The sequence below is a fragment of the Spinacia oleracea genome, chromosome 6 (genome assembly GCF_020520425.1).
Source record: "Spinacia oleracea cultivar Varoflay chromosome 6, BTI_SOV_V1, whole genome shotgun sequence".
NCBI lineage: Eukaryota > Viridiplantae > Streptophyta > Magnoliopsida > Caryophyllales > Amaranthaceae > Spinacia > Spinacia oleracea.
Genome location: NC_079492.1, coordinates 26,947,103 through 26,974,923, shown reverse-complemented (window position 1 = coordinate 26,974,923; position 27,821 = coordinate 26,947,103). Strand labels below are relative to the sequence as shown.

Here is a 27,821-nt window from a genome sequence, read left to right as displayed (position 1 = left end):
AGTACCACGTATATTGAAGTACCAAAATAGGTCTTTAGTTTAGGGACTCTAGCTATAGGTTTTTAGCTTTACCTAGCTTTACCTATTACCTAGCGGTAGGTTTTTAGCTTTACCTAGCTATAGGATTTTTAGCTTTACCTACGTATAATATTAGTTGAGATTTTAGTACTTTTGCTTTACATATATTATAATATTATAGTTGAGATTTTTAAGTACTTTGTTTTACCCATCCTATCTACTTCGTAAAGTACAACTTTTTTGAACTAGTCAATTGGTAACAATATATACTAAATAATATCTTCTATTTTGTGTATATCTTAGTTTCAGTTTTTTCTTATACAAAAAAATTTATTAGTTTGTTACACATTAATTAGTATACTCATTTCACGCATCAGTAGTAACCCATTCTCTTTCCATATTTTTCAATGGACCATGAAGATCCATATAACCAATACTACAATTATTTAGGAAATTCCCAAAACATTGATAATCAAAATCCTATAACACCACCTCCAAATTTCTCAAATCCCCAAACATCTTCAATCCGTCCAACTCCTTACAATTATCCATCAATGAATGTTAATCAGCATCATGAAAATCCCTACCTGCGTACAAGTCCCCCGTATCCACCAAACACTCAAATGAATTATAACTTTGGCTATTATAATCCTCCTATGGTTAGGCCAGGTTATAATCTTCGTCCTTTAAATTTAACTGAATCCTTTATAAGTCACGAAAATATAAGAAGGGATAGCGTCGGAGGCTCAAGTATGCAAGAAGAGTCTCTAACTCCTAGGTTAGGTGCTGAATCTCAATCTTCTCAAAATGAAGCCGACTTAGAGGAGACCAGTAATCAAGCCAACAACAAAAATATTAAGTTGAAGTGGAGCCATATAAAAGATGTTGATTTATGTAAAAGTTGGATTACCATTTCGAAGGATCCAATAAAAGGAAACGACCAAACTAAGGAATTGTATTGGAAGAATATCGTTGAATACTACAACACGTGGAAACGAGAAGATCCAGTTGTACCTGTTGATAAAGCTTCTAACCACTGGTTCAAAATGAGTGATGATGTTAATAGGTTTAATGGATGCTACATAATGATAAAAGATAGTCATCCGAGCGGCCATAATGAAGATGATATTATTAACAAGGCGTTGGAGCTTTATACAAGTCGCAATGAAAAGAAAAAAAAGTTTTCTTATCTACATGCTTAGCAAGTACTTAGAAACGATCCAAAGTGGCAAGAATTTGTAAAAAAAGAGGGTGTCCCGTCAAAGAGAACACAAACTGAAGACGTCGAAGTGTTAGATAAACGTCCAATAGTTCAGAAGGCAGCTAAAGAAGCAGCAAGAAAGAGGGTCCATAAGAAGGATAATGAAATTGTTTCTGATACATGGACTAAATTTGAAGACTTAGCTAACAAGAGACTATCACTAATAGAGGACCACATCCGCCAAAGTGATTACGAGTTATTATGCAAGGATACTTCGAACATGGATGAACGAGTTAAGAAAAATCATGAACAAGTATGTGAAAGGTTAAGAGCTAAGTATGGAATGTCATAAGAATTGAATATGGAGTATGTAATTTACATAACCTATGTCATGTTTTAGACCTTTTTAAGGTTTATCAATTCTTTTCCTTCGTTTTTTTTTTTTTGTAAGCTTAGATCTTTTTTTTATTTTCTAGCTATGATGTGATCAAGAAATTAATTCAAAAAGACAATAAGACTTTTTATTTTATAATTAAGGATGGTATTTTATTAATGGTATGAAGGGAAGCAATTTATAGTACAATCACCCTATAGCATATCAGACCTTCATTACTACTTTTGTATCAAAATTTAATACCACCAGGCACCAGCTACTATGTTACTGCATTATGGGATTCAGTTACAACCAATTCATCCGACTTTGCATGGGCCTTGCTTATCTTCATTTTCTTTCTTGATTTGAGGAGTTCTATCAGTTGAAAACCAATCACCTTAAAACCCGCATCATATCAAAGGGATATCAAAGACCAAAAATATAGTTGTTACTTTTATCTTATTATAAAGCTAATATAACGCTAACAAAATTATCATTTGGTTTGAATAAGTTCTTGTTTTTTCTATTTTTGATTACGCAAGATTTTAGGTAAATATTCTAGCTAAGTTGTTATACTTTTATTCCTTGAACTTTGTTATAGTTAAGTTAATGTTTATCTATTCATAACTTAATGCTACTTATGTGGTATATAAAGCTCACCAACCTAACTAAATGCCACTTTTGTAGAGTTGGTCCTAGTTAAAATGACCCATGCACATTTCTATTTATACTATAATAGTTAACCGTAATACTATGCCTATCTACTCTCTTTTTTAACAAAAAAAAAAACTAGCCGTTAGTATTGTGTTCTTTTACACTACTTAAAAAAGACCTAAAACTTTAATACTTTTATCTCCCCCAATACAATACCGGAAGAAATACACATTTTTTCTATTTCCGAACACGAAAATTAAGATGTCTGATAACCCCAATTCATCGAACAACATTGATTGGAAGAAATCGTTGGTAGAGGAATTATTCGATGAATCATATGAAGAAATGAGACGTTTCCTACTTGAGAAGTTGAAGGAAATAATGCCCTTGGTCCAAGTATGCATTCTATGTTAAGTCTAATAAATGCGGTTCAGTATTAATTAACAAGTTAATAATTCAGTGAGATCAAGTGAGCTGAATGCCTAGCTAGAGGCCGCTTCAGTTCAAGTGGAATTAATGATATTAATCCACAGCTTACTCTTGACTGAACCCGTAGGGTCACACAAATAGTACGTAAACGGATCAAGTATTTAATGGCATTAAATACTCCATCTATGAATATTCGGAACCGACGGATCTTGGTTTCAGTGGGAGCTAAGATCGTCACAGGCAAGAAATGAATACTCCGGAAACGATGATATGGCCGGAAACGGAAATATGGATCGTATCGGAAATATGAATATTATCCAAGTCGTAGATGTTGCCGGAAACGGAAACATGGTACGTATCGGAAAATATTATTGGAAATGGAAATATTACCAGAATCGGAAATATTGCCGGAAACGGAAATATTGTCAGAATCGGAAATATTACCGGAATCGGAAAATAATTCCGGAAACGGAAATATTGAATATTTGTTCGAAACGGAAATTAATTCCGGAATCGGAAATATTAAATATTGTTCGTATCGGAAATAAATTCCGGAACTGGAAATTTAATCGGAAGCGTATCGTACGAATTAGCATCGGACGAGGCCTGCCGGACGAAGGCCCAGCACGAAGCCGGGCCATCGCCCAGCAAGCACGCGCGCGCCACAAGCCCAGCCAAGGCAGCGCCCAGGCCTACCACAAGGCAGGCCCAGCGCGCGCCAAGGCCACCGTTGCGTGGGCCGCGCTGCGTGGGCTGCTGCTCGCACGCGCATGGGCAGCCCTTGTGGCTGCCGTGTGTGTGTGAGTTTGTGCTCATGCGTGATTCCTAAATCTACAAGAGTCAGTGTATGATTAAATTTCTATTCCTAATTGGATAAATTAATTAAATAGAATTCATGTAGGATTCTAATTTCAATTAATTCGTATCCTACTAGGATTACGATTCCTTTTCCATAACTCTATAAATAAAGGCCTAGGGGTCATAATTTATACACAAGTTTCAAAGTATTCAAAAGTGAGTTTTTTGAGAGAAAATTAAAACACACATCTTGCTCATAAAGTGCCGAAATTTTCTAGTACCTTAAGGGCGATTCTAGTTGGTCAATCTTAAGGCGGATCCGGACGTGCTGTGGACTATCTACGGAGGGACGACACTTGGAGTCCTAAAGACTTGTTCTTGTTCGGTTCGGGCGCAGCTAGGGAGGGCACGCAACAAAGAGTATGCATCTAAATTATGCTATATGATTATGTGTAAATAATATGTTGTCCTGGGTTAATGGTTGTTTCCGCATGATCTATGTAATGTCATATGTATCATAACCTAACAGTGGTATCACGAGCCCCTTATTATTTTCATAATCTAAATTGCATGAACATGGTTAAATATTACAAATTTGCAAGAATTAAAAGGGGTGATTAATTTTCGTAATTGTTAATTAATTGCAAATTGCGTTTATTTAATTATACGTACGCAGTTTTTCGGCAGTTTCTTCGTTACTCATCCGAATTGAGTGATTTTTGTGTCAATTCCGCATGTAAAAGGCATTCTAAAATTTTGACAAAAATAATATTTTTCTGCCGAACCCAGAATTCTCAAATTCGAAGCCTAACTATGACTTTTCGAAGGTTTTAGTTTTTCGAATGCAAAATTTCGTAAATTTAAGATGTTAAATTAAATATTTGCGATTCTTGTTGATAAATCTTGAATTTTTGATTGACCTACTGCATATGTTTAACAAGTTTGAATGCCTAGTCTTGTTAATTATGCAATCTAATTTGTAATTATGATTAATTTGTTGAAAATTAGAATAATTTAGAATTAATTTGATTTTCATAATTAATTGTAATTTAATTAGAAACCTATGATTAAAAACCACCATAAAAATTGTAAATTTACGATAAATTTTAAATTTTTTTATGACCTAGACTTGAATCCATAACAATCGGAAATCAATTGGATAATAAATTTTCGATTTTTCGCCCTAAAATTATGAAATTAATAATATTTATTAATTTGTCATTAATTTTAAATATAAATTTTAAATTTTTATGCGATTCGTTCATATAACTTGCACGCACGAAGCAATGGACGCTTCGTGTTACCCTTAAGGGGTGTTGTATAATGCGGGCATGCGACGACGAGCAAGGGAGCTCGTCGCCCGTGCGGCACGAATGCAATGAGCAAGGGCGTAGTGCACGAGCACAAGACAGCAGCCCTGCCTTGTGTCGTGTGCCACGAGCAATGAACGAATGGGCATGGGCGAATGGCGAGCCAAGGCAGTCGCGTGTGGGCAGCAAGCGAGCTGCGCCACAGCGCGCGCTGCCTCGCACAAGAGCGCGCAGCCTCGCGCGCAGCGAGCGCAAGCTCGCGTGCCACGAGCGCTGCGCCCAGCATCACTCGCGCGCACAGCGCGCGATGTCGCACGCCAGCGAGCGATGGCTCGCGCCAGCGAGCGATGTCGCGCGCCCAGCGAGCGATGTCGCGCGCCCAGCGAGCGATGGCTCGCGCGCCCAGCGAGCGATGTCGCGCGCCCAGCGAGCGATGTCGCGCGCGCGCACTGCGAGCGATAGCTCGCGTGCGATGAGCGCTGGCGCGCGCAGCGAGCACAATGTGTGCGGAGGCTTGCGATAGGGAAGCAGCAGCTATGCGACGAGCGCATGGGCTGCGCGCACATGGCCAGCAATGGCTGTGTGCGTACGGTCCATGGGCGTGCAACGCGTAGGGTGTTTGCGTTACGATTAGATCGTTTTGAATGTTTAATTTGAAAATTTCAGTTCACGTAATTTTAATTAATTTTAAAATTAATAATTTGAATTATTTTCTTGGATTTTAATTTTGAATATTATAATTATAATAAATGTTATTTATTCTAATTATTTTACTAAAATTAAAATCATGAATTAATTTAAATACGACTGAAATTAAATTAAATTTATGGATTCAATTATAAATTGATATGAGCTTTAAATTTTAATTAAATTTGTATGTTTCCGGTTGGACTAGAAATACATTTTTATGTTTAAAATTGGTAAAGCATATGAATTTATTGGTTTAAGTGGGAGCGCTTTTTAGTCATAAACTCTTGATTAGGTCTACAAATCCTTAAGGTTAAAACAACTTGATTAGAATTAATAAGGACTGAATAATTGGTAGATTATTGGTGCCCTTGATTAATTGCTGCAAATGTTTACGTGATGCATAATGTGTTTTACTAACCAGCTATGTGGGCCATTCATGATAATGAATGGGTGAATGGTATATATTGTATATGTACTGTTTTGCAGGTTATGAAGTGACTAGTATGGCCCAAATAGGATAGAAAATATGGTCTGCGTACCATTAATTTGAATGTAATTGGTCTAAAGTACCAAAGTTATTTTTCAATTCAAATATGGTCTGCGAACCATCAAATAGTTGTAATGAGTTATAGCTTATCCTATTTGAAGAAAATGGTGCCTCCCACGGAGATTTTCAAGACGGACTTTGAAGTCAAAGCTTCAAGATGAAGTCGGGCCATACTAGATCACAAATATCTTATGCATGTTTTAAGTTATTTATTGCTTTAAATATGTCTTAAAATGCATGAGATCAAAAGCTTGATTATGTTGCATGATTAAGGATTTTAGTTCACTTAAAATCTAACCAACATAGTAAGAGCCTTAAGTTCCAAACTTAAAAAAATTGAGTTAAAAGGTGCCATGCCAAAATATACACTTGCTTGGATATCCTTTACATCAATCTAGTAATAGTTTTCGCTCAGCGAGGTGTTACTTATTGGTCCTAAAGGGGCAAGGTACACAAATAATTGTGAGTACATGTTAGTTTTGGTGAAACTCAACGATATAAGTAAGGAGTCCTTTTATGTCGTGGCAAATTCGATAGGTTTACCTAATAAGTTCTTAGACGTACCTATCAACCAAGAATAGTTTCTAGACTATTAGCAAAAGGCTTTTGCTTACCTAAGATGTTCTAGGATTAAGTCGACAAACTGTGCTTAGTTCTTCAATGATTTTAGGATCTTGGAATCATTTTATTCACACCTGCCGGAACACATAACTTGAATAAAATGCTTAATAAACATTGAATTATGCATGTATGCTAGAATTTAAGTTTATTAAGAGAAACTGTGAATGGTTATTTATTTGTTTATTCTTTTCAATTGTAGTTTTTAATATGGCAAACAACAATTCATTCAACATTCGATCAATTCTCGAAAAGGAGAAGTTGAACGGGAAAAACTTCCTTGACTGGCAAAGGAACTTGCAAATAGTTCTTATGCAGGAAGAAAAGGAGTATGTCCTAGATGAGGCGATGCCCGAAGCTCCAGGCGACGGGGTCACTCAGGCTGCCCTCAATCGTTGGATTGATGCCAACAAGGATGTGAAATGTCTAATGCTCGCCACCATGAGTGCGGATCTGCAGAAAACGTTCATCAACTCAGATGCTTTCACAATCATCAGTGAGTTGAAGAACATGTTCCAAGATCTGGCTCGAGTCGAAAGATTCGAGACTCATAGGCAAATTCTTGAGACCAAGCTTAAGAAAGGCGAGCCCGTAAGTCCACATGTTCTCAAAATGATTGGACTCATTGAGAATATGAGTCGGCTGGATCAGCAATTTTCTCAGGAAATGGCTATAGACACCATCCTCCATTCTCTTCATAGCGGGTATGATCAGTTCAAACAGAACTACAGTATGAATAGTCTGGACAAAACGCTCACTGAGCTTCACGGTATGCTGAAGACCGCTGAAAAGACGCTCAAAAGTGATAAGCAGGATGTGCTTATGGTGCGTGGGGGCAAGTTCAAGAAATCTGGAAAGAAGAGGAATGCTAAGAAAGGTGGCAACAAGGCCAGCCCAACTAAGCAAACTGGCGCCAAATCTGCAAAGAGGAAGGTCAGTCAACCCACTTCTGAATCCGAATGCTTCTACTGCAAGAAGAAGGGGCATTGGAAGAGAGATTGCTTGAAGCTAAAGGAAGATCAGAAGAACGGAACAGTCGTTCCATCTTCAGGTATTTTCGTTATAGACTGTATACTTGCTAATTCAACTTCTTGGGTATTAGATACAGGTTGTGGCTCACACTTATGTTCCAATCCACAGGGACTAAGAAGAAGTAGAAAGTTAAGCAAGGGTGAAGTCGACCTACGAGTGGGAAATGGAGCACGGATTGCTGCATTAGCTGTAGGAACTTACTATTTGTCGTTGCCCTCCGGGCTAGTTTTGGAACTGGAAGAATGTTTCCATGTTCCAAGTCTTACTAAAAACATCATTCCAGTTTCTTGCTTAGATGCTAAGGGATTTTCCTTTATAATAAAAGACAATAGTTGTTCGTTTTATTTTAAAGAGATGTTTTATGGATCTGCTAGATTAGTCAATGGACTTTATTTATTAGATCACGACAAACAAGTATATAACATAAATACCAAAAAGGCCAAAAAGGATGATTCAGATCTCACCTATCTGTGGCATTGTCGATTAGGCCATATAAACTTGAAACGCTTAGAAAGACTTCAAAGGGAAGGAATTCTAGAACCATTTAACTAAGAGGATTATGGTAAATGCGAATCATGTTTACTTGGCAAAATGACAAAGCAACCTTTCTCTAAAGTTGGAGAAAGAGCAAATGAACTATTGGGTTTAATCCATACAGATGTATGTGGACCAATGAGTACAAATGCTAGAGGTGGTTTCAGCTACTTTATCACTTTCACTGATGACTTCAGTAGGTATGGTTATGTCTACCTAATGAAGCATAAGTCTGAATCCTTTGACAAATTCAAGGAATTTCAGAGTGAAGTAGAGAATCAATTAGGCAAGAAGATTAAGGCACTGCGGTCTGATAGAGGCGGTGAATATCTGAGCTATGAATTTGATGACCATCTGAAAGAATGTGGAATTCTATCAGAATTGACTCCTCCTGGAACACCACAATGGAACGGTGTGTCAGAACGGAGGAACAGAACCTTGCTAGACATGGTCAGGTCAATGATGCGTCAGGCCGAACTTCCATTAGAATTTTGGGGACATGCACTAAATACAGCTGCACTCACTATAAATAGAGCTCCGTCTAAAGCTGTCGAAAAGACTCCATACGAATTATGGTTTGGAAAGCCTCCAAATGTGTCTTTTCTTAAGATTTGGGGATGTGAAGTATACGTCAAACGATTAATTTCAGACAAACTTCATCCAAAATCTGACAAATGTATCCTTGTGGGCTATCCAAAGGAAACAAAGGGGTATTACTTCTACAATACATCTGAGAACAAAGTGTTTGTTGCTCGAGATGGTGTCTTTTTGGAGAAGGATCACATTTCCAAAATGACAAGTGGGAGAAAAGTAGACCTCGAAGAAATTCGAGTCGAACAACAAACTCTAGAGAATGCTCAAGATGACATTCAAGATGAAACTCAGAGATCTTTAGAAGAATCTGGTGAGAATCATGGTCAATCTAGAAATGTTACCCCGCGTAGATCGCAAAGATATAGATCTCAACCGGAAAGGTACTTAGGTATTTTGACGAACGAGAGCTATGACGTTCTATTACTTGAAAGTGATGAACCTGCGACTTACAAGCAAGCTATGACGAGCCCTAGCTCCAAGCAATGGCAAGAAGCCATGCAATCTGAATTAGACTCCATGTCTGAAAACCAAGTATGGGATTTGGTCGATTTGCCAGATGGCTACCAAGCCATTGGAAGCAAATGGGTTTTCAAACTGAAAAAGGACAAGGATGGGAAACTTGAAGTTTTCAAAGCTAGATTGGTTGCAAAAGGTTACAGGCAAGTCCACGGTGTGGATTACGATGAAACCTTTTCACCAGTTGCAATGCTAAAGTCTATTCGAATAATGTTAGCAATCGCTGCATATTACGATTACGAAATATGGCAGATGGATGTCAAAACTGCTTTCTTAAACGGCGTTTTAACAGAAACTGTGTTTATGACACAGCCTGAAGGTTTTGAGGATCCAAAGAATGCTAAAAAGGTATGCAAGCTAAAGAAGTCAATCTACGGATTGAAGCAGGCATCCAGGAGCTGGAATATACGTTTTGATGAAGCAGTCAGTGACTTTGGTTTCATCAAGAACGCGGACGAATCTTGTGTATACAAGAAGGTCAGTGGGAGCAAAATTGCTTTCCTAGTATTATATGTCGACGACATATTGCTTATCGGAAATGACATTCCTATGTTGAACTCTGTCAAGATTTGGCTTGGGAAATGTTTTTCGATGAAGGATCTAGGAGAAGCACAGTACATATTGGGCATCAAGATTTACAGAGATAGATCTAAAAAGATGATTGGACTTAGTCAAAGCACTTATATCAATAAGGTGCTTGATAGGTTCAAGATGGCGGACTCCAAGCGAGGCTACCTACCCATGTCTCATGGAATGACTCTAAGCAAGACTCAGTGCCCAAAAACACTTGATGAGCGTAGACGAATGAATGGGATTCCATATGCATCATTGATTGGTTCAATAATGTATGCTATGATATGTACACGCCCGGATGTTGCGTACGCACTCAGTGCTACGAGCAGATACCAGTCAGACCCAGGAGAGGCGCATTGGACTGCTGCCAAGAACATTCTGAAGTACCTGAAAAGGCACAAAGATGACTTCCTGGTCTATGGTGGAGATGATGAATTAATTGTTAAAGGCTATACGGACGCAAGTTTCCAAACCGACAAAGATGATTTCAGATCACAGTCTGGGTTTGTCTTCTGCCTCAACGGAGGAGCAGTAAGCTGGAAAAGTGCTAAGCAAAGCACCATTGCGGATTCTACAACTGAAGCGGAGTACATTGCTGCACATGAAGCAGCAAAGGAAGCTATATGGCTAAGGAAGTTCATAGGAGAACTTGGTGTAGTCCCCTCCATTAAAGGACCAATAGCCCTGTATTGTGATAATAACGGAGCTATTGCACAGGCAAAAGAGCCTAGACACCACCAGAGAGTCAAGCATGTACTTCGTAGATTTCACCTTCTACGAGAGTTCGTTGAAAGAAAAGAAGTCGAGATAAGCAAAATTGGAACTGATGACAACATATCAGATCCATTAACTAAACCTCTGCCGCAAGCGAAGCACAACTCGCACACTGCAGCTATGGGAATCAAGCATATTGGAGAATGGCTTTGATGTCTCTGTTTAATGTTTTAAAGTTTTAGAGTTTAAATCTTTGTAAAACATTATTGGTTAATCATTCACAATAAATGAAAGGAATTCATTTTTCCATTTAATTTGTGGTTTATTAAATGATGAGTCCCTTCAACTTGACGATATATTCAAGATAGACTGTCAGGACCAGTCCTGTGACTAAGAAATGTCTATCAAGTGAACTTGAATGTCAAAGGTTGAAAATGGTCCCTAATCGGAGTTTTCTATAAAATTGGACGCATAGAAAACGTTAGACGATTAGAATGCAAGATGACTAGTAGTTCTGTTTCTTGAACTATGTGGACATGGCAATGTCATAATCATTTGCATAGATACTTACTTTGGGAAGACTAGTATCGGACAAGACCTATGAAACTTTACTGTAAGAGATGAAAGTCTGTCATAAGTAAATTTCATTAAATTATTAGACACTAAATCCTCAATACCTGAGTGATTTGAGATTACTTGTTTGAGAACTGGTTGCTTTGACGTTGACCAACCGTCGCACCGTAAAAGGAGGCTATAAAGGCAACGCTCAGGTAATCACCTATCAAACGAAGTCTAATCTCAAGATCGCAAGATTGGGATTGTCCTCCCATAAATCGGGATGAGATGCTTAAAAGTTGTACAAGGCCACTCGGAGAGCTAGAAACTGTGAAATGCATGGCCGTGCTCGGATGAATCATAGGCTATGATTATCTGTTTATTTGATCAGTTGAACTCTGAAACCGAGGAACACCTCTGGACATAATAAGGATGACAACTCTTACCTTATGTTCAAGAGCAAGCATCGAGCGACAAAGGAATTAGGAAATGCACACTTGTCCCTAAGGACAAGTGGGAGACTGAAGGAAATAATGCCCTTGGTCCAAGTATGCATTCTATGTTAAGTCTAATAAATGCGGTTCAGTATTAATTAACAAGTTAATAATTCAGTGAGATCAAGTGAGCTGAATGCCTAGCTAGAGGCCGCTTCAGTTCAAGTGGAATTAATGATATTAATCCACAGCTTACTCTTGACTGAACCCGTAGGGTCACACAAATAGTACGTAAACGGATCAAGTATTTAATGGCATTAAATACTCCATCTATGAATATTCGGAACCGACGGATCTTGGTTTCAGTGGGAGCTAAGATCGTCACAGGCAAGAAATGAATACTCCGGAAACGATGATATGGCCGGAAACGGAAATATGGATCGTATCGGAAATATGAATATTATCCAAGTCGTAGATGTTGCCGGAAACGGAAACATGGTACGTATCGGAAAATATTATTGGAAATGGAAATATTACCAGAATCGGAAATATTGCCGGAAACGGAAATATTGTCAGAATCGGAAATATTACCGGAATCGGAAAATAATTCCGGAAACGGAAATATTGAATATTTGTTCGAAACGGAAATTAATTCCGGAATCGGAAATATTAAATATTGTTCGTATCGGAAATAAATTCCGGAACTGGAAATTTAATCGGAAGCGTATCGTACGAATTAGCATCGGACGAGGCCTGCCGGACGAAGGCCCAGCACGAAGCCGGGCCATCGCCCAGCAAGCACGCGCGCGCCACAAGCCCAGCCAAGGCAGCGCCCAGGCCTACCACAAGGCAGGCCCAGCGCGCGCCAAGGCCACCGTTGCGTGGGCCGCGCTGCGTGGGCTGCTGCTCGCACGCGCATGGGCAGCCCTTGTGGCTGCCGTGTGTGTGTGTGAGTTTGTGCTCATGCGTGATTCCTAAATCTACAAGAGTCAGTGTATGATTAAATTTCTATTCCTAATTGGATAAATTAATTAAATAGAATTCATGTAGGATTCTAATTTCAATTAATTCGTATCCTACTAGGATTACGATTCCTTTTCCATAACTCTATAAATAAAGGCCTAGGGGTCATAATTTATACACAAGTTTCAAAGTATTCAAAAGTGAGTTTTTTGAGAGAAAATTAAAACACACATCTTGCTCATAAAGTGCCGAAATTTTCTAGTACCTTAAGGGCGATTCTAGTTGGTCAATCTTAAGGCGGATCCGGACGTGCTGTGGACTATCTACGGAGGGACGACACTTGGAGTCCTAAAGACTTGTTCTTGTTCGGTTCGGGCGCAGCTAGGGAGGGCACGCAACAAAGAGTATGCATCTAAATTATGCTATATGATTATGTGTAAATAATATGTTGTCCTGGGTTAATGGTTGTTTCCGCATGATCTATGTAATGTCATATGTATCATAACCTAACAGAAGTTAGAACGTCCTCGGAGAGAGTATGTGCCTCGTGACCGTGAAGGTGGTGCTGAACGTCTATACCAAGACTACTTCTCTACCGAACCTGTATATCCAGAACACTTCTTTCGCAGAAGGTTTCGAATGAGCATGAATTTGTTCAACCGTATTGTAGAAGCCGTTGGAAATCATTCACAATATTTCAAACAAAAAGTTGATGCTGCTAAAAGAATGGGATTGTCTCCCCTTCAAAAATGCACTGCTGCTATTCGCATTTTAGCATATGGATCTCCTGCTGATGTTGTCGACGAATACATCAAAATTGGCGAGAGCACTTCAATAGAATGCTTATTCAATTTTTGTCGTGCTGTTATCGAGGTGTTTGGAGATGTGTACATGAGAAGGCCAAATGACAACGATGTCCAACGACTTCTTCAAATGCATGAAGAATATCATGGTTTTCCTGGAATGCTTGGTAGTCTTGATTGCATGCATTGGGCATGGAAAAATTGTCCAACCGCTTGGAAGGGGCAGTACACACGAGGTGATTATGGGTATCCAACAATTATGCTTGAAGCAGTCGCGTCAGTAGATCTATGGATATGGCATGCATATTTCGGTGTTGCAGGGTCAAACAATGATCTTAATGTTTTAAGCAGATCTAATTTATTTCAAGAGACGTTACAAGGAAGAGCTCCACAGGTTAATTTCATTGTCAATGAAACAGAGTACAATATGGGGTACTATCTTACAGATGGCATATATCCTGAGTGGGCTGCATTTGTGAAGACCTTCTCACATCCACAAGACCCCAAAAGGCTATTGTTCAAGAAAAGGCATGAGAGTGCAAGAAAAGATGTCGAACGAGCATTTGGAGTACTACAAGCTCGTTTTGCAATAGTTCATGGACCAGCACGGTGTTTGCATAAACGCAGACTCCATGATATAATGGAAGCATGTGTTATATTGCATAATATGATTGTTGAAGATGAGAGACACACATACGCTAGAAACTTCCACAATGATTTTTTACCGACAGTTGTTGGTGATGTTCATCAAGGGAACCCACTAGATTTTCAAGCGTTTCTTGAAAGAGATGTAGCCATTCGAGACAGACAAATGCATCATCAACTAAAGGCGGATCTAGTGGAACATATATGGAGTTGTTTTGGAGGCCAATCCCATGACTGATTATCGTTTAATCTTATGCATGTGACAAGTGTTTAGTTTTGCATTAATTATACAAAGTTAATATTATTGTGCATTTTGCATACGATTGGTTAAGTTTATGGAATATTCCGAATTACATATTTATAAAAAAAAATTATAATAACTTTATTTTTGAAAATTTTAATAATCACAATACATATTAGCTAATCCCACTCCTAAACATGAATAATAATTTCTAGAGAAGGTAACAGTACTAGCTAATCCTAGTCCCAAATCTTTACATACACCCTAATAGTCCGCCTAGACCTAATTGGGGATAATTTATTTAGAAAGTACAAGTACTAGAGGTAATTGAATCACAAATCAACTATGGCATAATTTCGGAAACAAACAAATAATTTGTCTCCTCATTGGTTGTAAACAAACATCAAATTCACAATGCTAGAATACGTCATTTGGAAACAATAATTTTGGAATATAAAATTTATATTTACATTTATTAGTAAAATAAGTGTTAAAAGAAAAAAAAAATATATTAACAAATTAGCTAACCATTGGAGTAAAAAGTAGCTAGAAATATTATAGCTTAGAAAGATGATGTGGCATGTCAAGCTAATTAACAAATTAGCCCACCATTGGAGTTGCTCTTATTGTGGAACGGGCTGCACAAACAATAACATCGTTAAAAACTGACCCGATCGGTCCAAATCAGGAAAAAATGGAATTGACCTTAAAAATATGAAGTGATACATACTACTCCATTTTATCTCAGTAGAAATGTGTTGGACTTCGTGATTGGAAAAGGAGCTGACTAAACCCGTCCCATAAGTATTCACCCGCTCTATTAAGCGTCACAATTATTCCTATTTATATTTATCCTTTCATATTTTTCTCTTTCACTTTACTTTCACTTATCTTACCTTCAACCTTACAACCCACCTTCAACCTTTCAACATTCCGGCAACTACCACTCCGGCAAGACCTCCGGCCAAAAATCCGGCGGCTGCCACCACTCCGGTGAGGGAATTTTCCGGCGACGCAAATCTCTGACAAAAAATGCGTCGAAATTCTTACATGTACAAGTCTACAAGACATACGAGGGAATATCCACGTCATCCCAAGATGTATTTTTTTTGTCCGCCAAAACTTACAAAGGTTTCTTTATTCTGAGCTTTCACCATGGTAGAGACTTCTGCAGTTTAAGCTCGTACCATGGTAGGATCTCAAACTACAGAAGTCTCCATTGTGGTAGAAGCCCAAAATGAAGAAGTCTCCATATTAATCCAATTTCAATTATTGTTACATTTGAAACAATTATTCCAGAAAACATTAGTTAGACTTTTTCGTTTTGAGCTCGCATCATGGTGGAGATTTTTGTTGTTTGAACTTCTACCATGGTGAAAGCTTAAAATGAAGAAGTTTGTACCGTGGTAAGGGCTTCATACGTAGAAGTCCAAGTCTCCATGCTAAAAAAAAATGTAATTCTAATTTTTATTTAAGTAGTGATATTAAATACGAAGTAGTTTTGTGTCATTAATTGTTTGAATTCAAATAATTATTTCGGAAATAAATTAGTTAGACTTTTTCATTTTGAGTTCGCACATGGTGGAGACTTCAGTTGTTTAAGCTTCTACTATGGTGGAAGCTTAAAACGAATAAGTCTACACCATTGCAGAAGCCTAAAATGCATAAGTCTCCACGCTAAAAAAGAAATGTAATTTTATTTTTATTTTATTAGTATATTAAATTATTTTGTGAAATTTTGCACATATAGGTTATAATCTGGACATATCGGTTTAGAGACGGACATGATCTGTATCGATCGGTTATGATCTGGACATATAGGTTATGTCTGGACATGACCTGATCATATTGGCTCTGATTTGGACATGATTTGTATATATCGATTATGGCCTTGTTATGATCTGCACAGATATGGACATGATTTGTACATACCAGTTCTGATCTGGACATAGCGCTTTTGATCTACACATGATATGTACATATTGGTTCTGATCTGGACAGATCAATTATGATTTGGACATATCAGTTATGATTTGGACAGATCAGTTTGATTTGGACATGATTTGATAATAACGATCCTGATCTGGATAGATCGATTCTTTAGACATAACCTGTATAGATTGGTTGATCTTGACATGATTTGTACATATCAGTCTTGTTCTGGACATATCGATTCTGATCTACACATGATCTATACATACCGATTTTGATCTGGACATATAACTTATGATCAAACATGATTTGTATAGATTAGTTATGTCTGGACATGATATGATCGTATCAGTTCTGATCTGGACATATCGATTTGGATCTAGACATGATTTGTACATAGCTTTTCTGATCAAAACATGATATGCATAGTTCGGTTCTGATCTGGACATAATAATAAAGTTGGATGGAAGTTTAGAACATGTTAATTGTTCTCGCACCCCCTTCTAAATGCAAAAGCTCAATCGGTGAAAGATAAATGCACTACTCTTAACAACATTGTTAGAGTGACTAATATAAAGAGATTTGATACGTGAAAGCGTGCCCAAAACCTCCTTATCCAATTCCCCGAACGTAGAGAAAGCAAAAGGGATGAACTTGTAACCATTCTCCTCACATTTGGAAAGATACTTCTTCTTGTTCTTCTTGTTCTTCTTGTACTTCTTCTTCTTCTTCTTCTTCTTCTCCATAGCATTGTGCAAGGCCATCCCAAGAGCCCAAGAACCCATACCCATACCAATAAATTGAGAGATGTCTGTCACATCCAAACATGCATAATTTCCCCAGTACCAATTAAACAGTAAAGGGTCGGTAGGCCTAAGATCCTTCCCATCCTCTGAAAGGAATCCCATGGGTGCCTCCTTACGCACCACGATCCCAACCTTGGAGCAAATATCAAATAGAATATCACGCACTAAATTATGCCTGAACTTCACACCCACTTCACTAGAACAATGGACATCATGATCTCCCCATTGGTCTTTCCTGGGAGCATTGCAACTCGAGCAGTGACTACCTTCAGAGAACAAAGGCATCATGAGCCTATAGCACAACACAAAAAGAAATTGATGATGGTTCGTTTTTTTCCGCGGCACATATAAAACTAGAAGAGAAACATGCCTTGAGCTAAGCATGAAACTAACAACGAGGTTTTTCTCAATTACACCAAAGTAACACTTTGCCAGGGTTTTTGACATTTGGGGGGAAGAAGATCCAGTGGTGAGAGAGAGAGAGGGTTTTTGACATTTGGGAGGAAGAAGATCCAGTGGTGAGAGAGAGAGAGAGAGAGAGAGAGAGAGAGAGAGAGAGAGAGCATCGACGTTACAAAAAGCATTGCAATCATCAAGATCAAGCTGAAAAGAATAACGAGAGGAGATAATACTAGTGTTCGACATAATCTTGATCTGCAGTGTACTCGTCTGAAGACTAGAAGCAAGAAAATCATAACGGATTACATCCCCTACATAAAGAATGCCAAGACCACCCAACTTGATTGGGAGAGCGGCGAGCCACCATTTCCAGTCACCATACCCAGGCCATGAAGAAATAATAATCTTATCCAAGGAGATACGCAAAGCATGATCAAATTGAACTTGGGAATCCAAGAAAGACACGGGGGAGAAAGTTCTCAAAGCATAAGACATTTTTGCGACCTCGGCGCAATTGCGAAGAAGAAGGAGCTCACATTGAGGATCATTAAGTCTGTTGACGGCCTTCATTAAGGCAATGGTTTTAGTGACCGTTTTCAAAGCCAGATCCCGACTAAAGCCCACATCCAAACTTATAGAACCACCAAGAAGTTTGACACCTTTGCACGGGTGAGAGATATTTATTGGAAAAACACCCTCCACCTTTTCTCTAGGATCCTCCATGGGCCAGAAAAGTTCAGTCTTGTCCACATTCAGGAACAAACCACGAGCAGGCCCGTCAGTCTTGATGATGTCAAGCGCCTTGGCAACCATGAGAGTATCTCCTACAATAGTACCATCATCGAGATACTAAGCCTGGAGTGTAAGCTTACAAGCATGATTAATGGAATGAACCAAAGGATGCAAAGCTAAGGCGAACAATAAAGGGCCCAAAGGATCGCCTTGTTGAACCCCTTGGCAGGACCAAGGGATAAAGTCATCATAATAGAGCCTAGCAGGCTGAGAATATCAAAATTCAACCCATGGGGCAATGGACGACCACCGCGGCCTAGTTTCCTAAAGCGGGACACTCCTATCAACAAGGTTGAAAGCATTCTTAAAATCCACCAAAAGTATATAAATCCTAACTACATCACCCTTAGAGTCAATGAGCCTGTTCACGAAGTGCAAAACAACCTCACAACCCCCAGGAACGCCCACACCAAACTAAAAGTCCTACAGATAATTATTCATGGAGCTTCTAATAGAAGAATAAACCTTGGAAACAAGTCTCCTCCACACAGTGCCAATAGAGATAGGGCGTATACTACCCCCTAGCTTGACCAAGGGAGTCAAAGGGGCACTAGCAGTAAATTCCCTAGATGGCAAGGACACTTGCCGCTGAGAAACAGGTTGACCACCCCGGTGATGGAACCTAACAAATCATCAGCAACCGCAGAAGCAACTCCTCCCAAAATATCAAGAAATGTTGTGCTCTAAGCGCATCACGACCACAGGAAGTCCCTTTAGGGAGGTCATGGATCCTGCCCAACAACACATCTTTATGGACAAAAAGAGCATCTCCACCAAGCAAAGAAGAAGGTAAAATCGCGGAAGGGGCATAGGGGTGTGTGGCCTCCAAGTCATAGAGTGTGTCAAGATTAGATGGGGCAACACCAGATGACGTAAGCACCTTAATAGCCGCGAAAAAGTGCCCCATCTCCTAATTTTCGTTTGTGATGTGGCCTAGTCTGAAAGTCTTCCTGAGAGTGACACGTGGCCTTCATATGCTAGACAGGCACTTAAGAAACCTCTCTTTAGGAAAATAAAATCCCAAATCTATCTATAGCAGGCCCAACGCAAAAAGGCACACTAAGCCCTAGAAACATCCTCTAGAGGACACATGTAATACCCCATATTTTTAGGCATTTTATTAATCATTTTATGCATTTTTTTTAATATATATTTAATATTCAAATATTTTAGAGGAAAAATATTCAAATTTCTTAGAGGGAATATTATTTTCAAAACTGAATTTAAATTATTTTTTCGGATTTTATTAATTCCTAATTCTATTAGGAATCAATTTTGGAGAAAAAGAGTTTTCATCAACTTAAAATTATTTTATAAATCCGAAAATTATGTTTAGTATTTTATAAAATCAGTCTTATATGATAAGATATTTATGAGAATATATTTCGGACATATTTTGGAAAAATAAGATAATTCTATTTAAAATTGGATTTAAAGAGTTTTACCAATTCAAAATTCCCTAAAAATATGAATTCTTTGAATTAAATCCTGAAAATTTCAGGATAAATCTTAATTAATTATTTAAGCCTCTGTTTAAAATTTCGTAATTTTATCTTTTGTATTTCTATTTTAAACAATTTTACTCTAAACCGAATATCACCAAAATCATGAGTAGATTCAGAATCCTATCATAACTTGAACACCAACCACGGCTATACCTCTTAGGGTTCCATTCTAACCCTAACCCTAATCCTACACCTATAAATATCCCCTACTTCATTAATCATTCCTCACACCAAAAGTTGAGAGCTTTCCCTAGCCCGCTCTTAAACTTCTTCTCCCTCTTTGGCTCTAAACCTTCTTACCTAAAACTCTTATACCACCACCACGACACCCCTGTCGTGCACTCCTTGCCGCTGACGTCTACCTCTTGGTGTCGTGACTTCCACACCCCAATTGTTTTCAAAACCTTCTCTTTTACGGTCAGTTTTTATTATTTAAACTCTTCTAAATTAATGTCGTAATTTTTAAAAGTGTATGTTTAAACCATGAGTTCAAAATTTTGATTTATAATACTGTTATTATGCATTCATAACTCATGAATTAAATTTAAGTCCATTAGATTTATTTTTATTGTTTAATCATGAATTAGTTAGGGTTTTATTTATTAATTGTTAGGAACTCGTGAGTGATCCGTAGCGGGATCAAACTAATCTTTGTGTGAGGTGTTATTTAATCAAGGTACGTGTATGTGGCTAGATTGTTATATATTGAAATATATGTATGGTTTGATTATTAACTTCAAATTATTAATTGTTTTCAAATTGAAAATTATGAATTAGTGATTTTGAATTGTTTCTTGATTTGTGAAAATTATTTGAGGATTTTGGAAAGGTTAAATATTTTTATTGATTTTAATATGATGATGGATTTGTTCAAGTGGTTTTTGAAATAGTTTGTTTGGTTTTGATGAGTTATAAATCTTTATTTCAAAATTCGTTGTTTTCTTTAAAAGTAAATTCGATTAAATAAAAAGAGGATTGTTGGTTTATCATATGGTTGGAACTGGATGGTCTTTCATGACATTATCACTAGTAGAAAAAACCCTTATTGCAGCGGGCTTTTAGACCCCTGTTGCAGCGTACATCGTATGCTGCAACTGGGGGGCCTGCAACAAGTCTGAACTTGTTGCAGCGTACATGTTCGCTGCAAAAAGTGATTTGTTGCAGCGGGCTTTTAGATGTACGCTGCAACAAGTGCCAAAAAATTGGCAAAATTTTGGACTTGTTGCAGCGTACATATAAAAGCCCGCTGCAACAGACCCAACTTTTTGCAGCGTACATTTATTTGTACGCTGCAACAAGTCTGAATTACTCAATTTTTTGCAGCGTACATTTATTTGTACGCTGCAACAAGTCTGAATTTTTGCGAAATTTTTTTCCCTTGTTGCAGCGTACAACATATATGTACGCTGCAAAAAAGCACTTTTGGCGGGAAAATTCTAATTTTGTTTAGGGATACCTAGAGTGCCTTGCACCAAATATAGAAACCTGTCAAAACAATAATAGAATAACGCAACCTGTATAACAAATATAAAAACAACAACTGGAGTTTTGTATATATCCCAAAACCAAAAGTGCACATACCGATACATTTAAATACATTTACGTTCCAATTTCAAAGTACGCATACATTTTAACATAAAAGATTGTTCTATAACATCTAAACCAACACGATCAAGCGCCATCAGGTCAATAATAAATACTTGGTGGTAAAAAACTTCGCCCATTGCTCACGAACCACATCAATTTCCTCACTAGCATAAGGCGCAGTCCTCGGAGTATAGACCTTACAAAAACAAAAAATTGATGGAGCATATATTAGATCGATTAAATGCAAATGAAATGTCACATTTTAACATTCAAGCAACTAATGACAATGTATTAATAGTCTAGAATACGAATCAATTAGTTACTTAATTACCTCATCTAGCCGGCCTTCATAGTCATGTTGTAACGTGACTATCTCTAACATGAACTTCATAACGTAATAGCCACACTCAGTTCCGCCGATTTGTTGAGCACACTGATTAAGAAACATAATACTTTATCTTGCAAGGCCAATAATTAATAAAAACAAAGCAAAAAGCTAATTAAGAAACATGTTATACCTCTATATGAATGGGTTTACACGACTTAAAACTCGTTTTATTCGGACAATGCCCACCATTGCACTTGTACACTTGGTATGCCCTAGAAAATTAACGAAACATGGGTACTCATGAATATGATTTTGGCTTAGGTTTCTTAAAGACTAATGTAATTTGTAAGCAAAAGAACTTACAAACTCAAGATTCCCCATGCATAATCTGTTCGACGTGGATCTCTAGCAGAATCGAAAATATATACATAACCTCTACGTAGGTCCATCACGTATAAATTCCAATGATTTCTGTATAATTTATAAATGATATATTAAATATTTAATAACAATAATAATTAATATTTTATATGAAACTTATATAATATAACACACTTACTCTTGATTATATGGGATTAAAAACCAATTAGTTAGGTTAGGATTACCCATCTTCTCCTTTTCAATTTCAGCTTGGAAAATGTTTTTCAAATACATTGTTGGCGCTCCAGGGTCGGCCTTGATTCTAGTGCTTGACATAATCTCGGGACAAATGAACGAAATCCGAGACATTTCAAATGATTTGGCATGATCGTGCAATAAACACCTACAAAATAAACAAGATTACACTATTAAGATCGATAAAGAGAAAAAACTTCAAAGAAATAATAGTTTTATTAACAACAATAAAACATTTAATTACAATATGTAGACTTGGATCGCTGAAATGTTTAAGCACGCCCCGCGAAGGAACTCTCCTATATCAGACGCAGTTATGTATGTTTCTTGATCAAAATCCGAGTGCCAAACTGAGGCCGCCAATGGGATGGTAGTATTATCATATATATCATCAGGCGCCGAAGTCATGATAAACTGCAAGTATTTGCATGACGGGCCAAGACCTTGAATTGCATCGTGTACAAGTCCCGCTTTCTTGCTTTTGGTGGTTGATTCTTGTGTTTTACGATCACAACTACCCACGACCTCTAAGTTGGACTTAGGCTTAGAATTCGACTTCTTTGGATGCGAAAATTCCTATAACAATAGTCAATTAACATTAGTCATATAATAAGAATGAAATGAGTCATTAGGTTCTTTAGTTCAAATTTGGGAGCGAAAATGTCATTTTAGCTCAATATATGACCTATAACGACCCAACGAGCCATAAATGTGCATAAATAGGTTCGAATGAGTTTTAGAAACTTAAAACTATGCATATTAGTCGTGTAATAAGAATCAAATGAGTCCTTAGGTTCTTTAGTTCAAAGTTGGGAGCGAAAATGTCATTTTAGGTCTATATATGACCTATAACGACCCAACGAGCCATAAATGTGCATAATTAGGTTCGAATGAGTTTTAGAAACTTAAAACTATGCATATTAGTCATGTAATAGGATTAAAATGAGTGTTTAGGTTCTTTAGTTCAAAGTTGGGAGCGGAAATGTCATTTTAGCTCTATATATGACATATAACGACCCAACGAGCCATAAATGTGCATGAATAGGTTCGAATGAGTTTTAGAAAGTTAAAACTATGCATATTAGTCATGTAATAAGAATAAAATGAGTCATTAGGTTCTTTAGTTCAAATTTGGGAGCGAAAATGTCATTTTAGCTCAATATATGACCTATAACGACCCAACGAGCCTTAAATGTGCATACATAGGTTCGAATGAGTTTTAGAAACTTAAAACTATGCATATTAGTCATGTAATAAGAATCAAATGAGTCCTTAGGTTCTTTAGTTCAAAGTTGGGAGCGAAAATGTCATTTTAGGTTAATATATGACCTATAACGACCCAACGAGCCTTAAATGTGCATAATTAGGTTCGAATGAGTTTTAGAAACTTAAAACTATGCATATTAGTCGTGTAATAAGAATCAAATGAGTCCTTAGGTTCTTTAGTTCAAAGTTGGGAGCGAAAATGTCATTTTAGCTCTATATATGACATATAACGACCCAACGAGCCATAAATGTGCATGAATAGGTTCGAATGAGTTTTAGAAACTTAAAACTATGCATATTAGTCATGTAATAAGAATAAAATGAGTCATTAGGTTCTTTAGTTCAAAGTTGGGAGCGAAAATGTCATTTTAGCTCTATATATGACCTATAACGACCCAACGAGCCATAAATGTGCATAAATAGGTTGGAATGAGTTTTAGAAACTTAAAACTATGCATATTAGTCATGTAATAGGATTAAAATGAGTGTTTAGGTTCTTTAGTTCAAAGTTGGGAGCGAAAATGTCATTTTAGCTCTATATATGACCTTTAACGACCCAACGAGCCTTAAATGTGCATAAATAGGTTGGAATGAGTTTTAGAAACTTAAAACTATGCATATTAGTCATGTAATAGGATTAAAATGAGTGTTTAGGTTCTTTAGTTCAAAGTTGGGAGCGAAAATGTCATTTTAGCTCTATATATGACCTTTAACGACCCAACGAGCCTTAAATGTGCATAAATAGGTTCGAATGAGTTTTAGAAACTTAAAACTATGCATATTAGTCATGTAATAGGATTAAAATGAGTGTTTAGGTTCTTTAGTTCAAAGTTGGGAGCGAAAATGTCATTTTAGCTCTATATATGACCTTTAACGACCCAACGAGCCTTAAATGTGCATAAATAGGTTCGAATGAGTTTTAGAAACTTAAAACTATGCATATTAGTCATGTAATAAGAATCAAATGAGTCCTTAGCTTCTTTAGTTCAAATTTGGGAGCGAAAATGTCATTTTAGCTCAATATATGACCTATAACGACCCAACGAGCCTTAAATGTGCATAAATAGGTTCGAATGAGTTTTAGAAACTTAAAACTATGCATATTAGTCGTGTAATAAGAATCAAATGAGTCCTTAGGTTCTTTAGTTCAAAGTTGGGAGCGAAAATGTCATTTTAGGTTAATATATGACCTATAACGACCCAACGAGCCTTAAATGTGCATAATTAGGTTCGAATGAGTTTTAGAAACTTAAAACTATGCATATTAGTCGTGTAATAAGAATCAAATGAGTCCTTAGGTTCTTTAGTTCAAAGTTGGGAGCGAAAATGTCATTTTAGGTTCGAATGAGTTTTAGAGGGTTTACCTTGGATGGTAAGTCTGTTGTCTTCTTTTGGGCCGCTAACACCGTTGTCTTTTTCTTGGAGCTACCATCCCTCTCTTTAGAAACATTAGACTTGGACTTCTTTTTAGGAGGTGAAATACAATCCTTTAAAATTCAACAAAAACAAGAGTAGGTAAGATGTCGAATGTGCTTGCGTGAACATATACATTCTAAACAATAAAACATATATACCTCGCCGTCTTCGAAAATCACTAAGTGTATGGGCCATTGCACAAAACTACCCAGAGCACCGCCTAAGTTAGTGAAACCATCTCCCGTAGGTACCGGAAGAATATCATCAACATGTCCGTCGTAAACAAAATCAACTTGGACTTTATAGTGACCAGGCTTCATCGATGTAAAATGTTGGGGCAATGCACCATCTGAGGGTTGTACCATACCATCCGCCACGACAATGTTGTTGCCTGAAACTTTCTCCTCAAGGGCAAGACGACATGGAGTCCTTTCCTTCATAAACAAAGGTTTCAATGCAACTTTGTAAGTGATACAGATTATTAAGTAAATGTCAACTAAAAACATAAAAGGATCAAGCAACTATGTTAAAAAAGAGTGACTACGTCGTACCTTTAGCTCGCGTGGTTGCGGCACTAAGATGTGACGAGTGGTTCTTGTAGCACTAACATCAAGGTCAACTCTGGCAGAATCATTTAAGTGGAGGTCATCAGGTATCGGGGTAGAAATGGAGTTTAGTTGTCCTGTTTTTAACAAGGTGCTTAGTTGCTTTTGGAGGGCCTCTGCCACCCTCTTCTCTACCCTTTTCTCTAATTCACCTTCAAACTCCTTTTTCACAGAAGCTCTGATTGATTCGTAATTTTCTGATGAAGCTTCACCATGGTCACTTCTACTATGTCGAATACACGGACCGAAAGCCTTTTTGATACCAACCATGCCACCTGTTCCCTTGACACGCCCACGATGATCTTTTTTCCCTATAGCTTTAGTGAGGGCATCCTCACCCTGTTCGAAAGAAAGATTTCCTTTTTCCTCTTCTGCGATGTACTCTAACTGCCAATTAGGAAAGTAAAATTACTTTATATTCTCTAATCAAAGCAAGTAAATATTAATTAATTATCGCTACTTACAGCTTTTGTTGCGATTTCAACAACTTCTGAATCGTTCGGGTCAATTTCCCACTTTCCCTCTTTATTTTGTACTTGATGGGCCAAAATCCACTCCTTTGATCTGTATTTTCTAACTCTATTAACATTTGAGGTCACTGATGAGTTCACCGAGGAGCTACTCGAGATAGGTAAAGCTGCATCTGGTGGAAGTCGTCCATCCTTTATCCAATCTAGTCGCTTTCTATTATAACCCTTTTGGCCGGTGCGATGTGGGTTCTTGTTGCATGATGCACTTTTCCTCGCCTTTTCACTACGAAGCTGTCAAAGACAACATAAAAAGATGGAAATAAATGTTTTTTCTGATAACTTTTTGTCCTAGAACCAATGTCAGTTTGCTACATGAAAAACTCTTTAAGGACAAGTTAAAGAAATATTATCATTACCAATGACTCTGGCAGGAAATAATGTTTAACAAAAGTCTTCCAATCATCCTCTGTGATATGGTTGTAGACATCCCAAGGCATCTTGTTTGTTTGATTTTTTGGCTTCTTTTCCTTCATAGTTATCCATCGGCGCACCAACTTGCTCTTGAAACAACTAAATCGTTTCGCCACACAAGAATGAAAATATTTCTCCCTCGAATGATTAGAATCATCAGTAATGTGGAACATAAGCTGTTAATAATTAAAAAAAGTTAAATTATAAAAATAGTATTTAAATCAAATTAAATAATCCCTAAAATATACAAATCAAGTTAATATCCAATGCTTACCTTAGTCTCCTCCCAAAACCCCTTCTTGATTTGCTCATCTACCTTTGGATATAATGGGACGTTAATATTAATTCTAGTAGCACAACTCCCAACTTGCTTCCCGTATTCATGAGACCATTGTCCATCGGGGACATTATATACATTATACTCAAGGAACATAGGCTTAGCGACTTTAACACCTTTTGACGGACCACGGCCTTTAATGGTCTTTGTAATCGTACTAACATCTTGTGATTCGTCACGCGTTGTGGGAGTCTTGCCACCTTCTGATTCATGCCTAACAACAATTTGGTTTTCATTCATCGTACCTATGTTGTTCCTGCATCAAGTAAAACATACAGAAGAGTGGTTACAAAATGTGCGCGCAGCAGCAAATCAGTGCTCTAGCATACAGAAGGATTTCAGATCAGTGCAGATATCACAGATCAGATCAGCACTGATCAGTGCAGATCAGATCAGCACTGATCTGCACTGATCAGATCAGCACAGATCAGCACAGATCAGTGCTGATCAGATCTGCACTGATCAGTGCTGATCTGATCTGTGATATCTGCACTTCTCTGTTCTGCACTGATCTGATCAGCACTGAACTGTGCTGATCTGATCTGCACTGATCAGTGTAGATCAGATCAGCACAGATCAGTGCTGATCAGATCAGCACAGATCAGTGCAGAACAGATCAGCACAGATCAGTGCAGAACAGATCAGCACAGATCAGTGCTGATCTGATCTGCACAGATCAGTGCAGAACAGATCAGCACAGATCAGTGCAGAACAGATCAGCACAGATCAGTGCTGATCTGATCTGCACTGATCTGTGCTGACCTGATCTGCAATGTTCCCCCCTTGTTGATTTTGTTCGAATTATAACAATATGACTGTTGCATCTGCAGCTTGAGACAGGTAGTCAGGTAAGTCTCGAGGATTTCATGGAACTTTTATGTTCATACGCATCACTTGTTGTGTAAGTCGAGGTTCACTTGTTGACTATTATTTGGTTAGTACCCCAATGTATAGATTTGTGATGGAATACTAGCTTGGGGGTGTGCACATTTAGGAAGGAAGGGGAGATAAGAAGAGGTGTTTGATTTTCATATTCTAATTGGAATCTAT

At 37.7% G+C, this 27,821-nt stretch overlaps 2 protein-coding genes across 2 annotated transcripts; one reads left to right on the top strand and one right to left on the bottom strand.

Moving 5' to 3' along the window:
- Positions 1 to 425: 425 nt before the first annotated feature.
- Positions 426 to 14,239, top strand: LOC110790349 (uncharacterized). Its single transcript, XM_021995132.2, has 3 exons — positions 426 to 1,076; positions 1,221 to 1,532; positions 13,067 to 14,239. Exons 1-3 carry the CDS (start codon positions 426 to 428, stop codon positions 14,237 to 14,239), a joined length of 2,136 nt encoding a protein of 711 aa, XP_021850824.2.
- A 6,965-nt stretch (positions 14,240 to 21,204) lies between these two features.
- On the bottom strand, positions 21,205 to 27,022 carry LOC130463023 (uncharacterized). Its single transcript, XM_056832038.1, has 12 exons — positions 26,709 to 27,022; positions 26,380 to 26,610; positions 25,958 to 26,254; positions 25,440 to 25,880; positions 25,047 to 25,322; positions 24,837 to 24,959; positions 22,451 to 22,782; positions 22,151 to 22,354; positions 21,955 to 22,062; positions 21,782 to 21,863; positions 21,595 to 21,696; positions 21,205 to 21,459 (listed from the first exon to the last, which is right to left on the bottom strand). Exons 1-12 carry the CDS (start codon positions 27,009 to 27,011, stop codon positions 21,358 to 21,360), a joined length of 2,601 nt encoding a protein of 866 aa, XP_056688016.1. The 5' UTR covers positions 27,012 to 27,022; the 3' UTR covers positions 21,205 to 21,357.
- Between the last annotated feature and the right edge of the window lie 799 nt (positions 27,023 to 27,821).

Excerpts from the sequence above, each read along its gene's own strand:
- LOC130463023 (XM_056832038.1), bottom strand. The coding sequence starts at position 27,011 with ATGAATGAAAACCAAATTGTTGTTAGGCATGAATCAGAAGGTGGCAAG. Across the intron at positions 26,611-26,708 it reads GGTTTTGGGAGGAGACTAAG|CTTATGTTCCACATTACTGA; the intron begins GTAAGCATTGGA and ends AATTATTAACAG. Across the intron at positions 24,960-25,046 it reads TGATTTTCGAAGACGGCGAG|GATTGTATTTCACCTCCTAA; the intron begins GTATATATGTTT and ends TGAATTTTAAAG.
- LOC110790349 (XM_021995132.2), top strand. The coding sequence starts at position 426 with ATGGACCATGAAGATCCATATAACCAATACTACAATTATTTAGGAAAT. Across the intron at positions 1,077-1,220 it reads GGTTCAAAATGAGTGATGAT|CAAGTACTTAGAAACGATCC; the intron begins GTTAATAGGTTT and ends CTACATGCTTAG. Across the intron at positions 1,533-13,066 it reads TTAAGAAAAATCATGAACAA|AAGTTAGAACGTCCTCGGAG; the intron begins GTATGTGAAAGG and ends ATAACCTAACAG.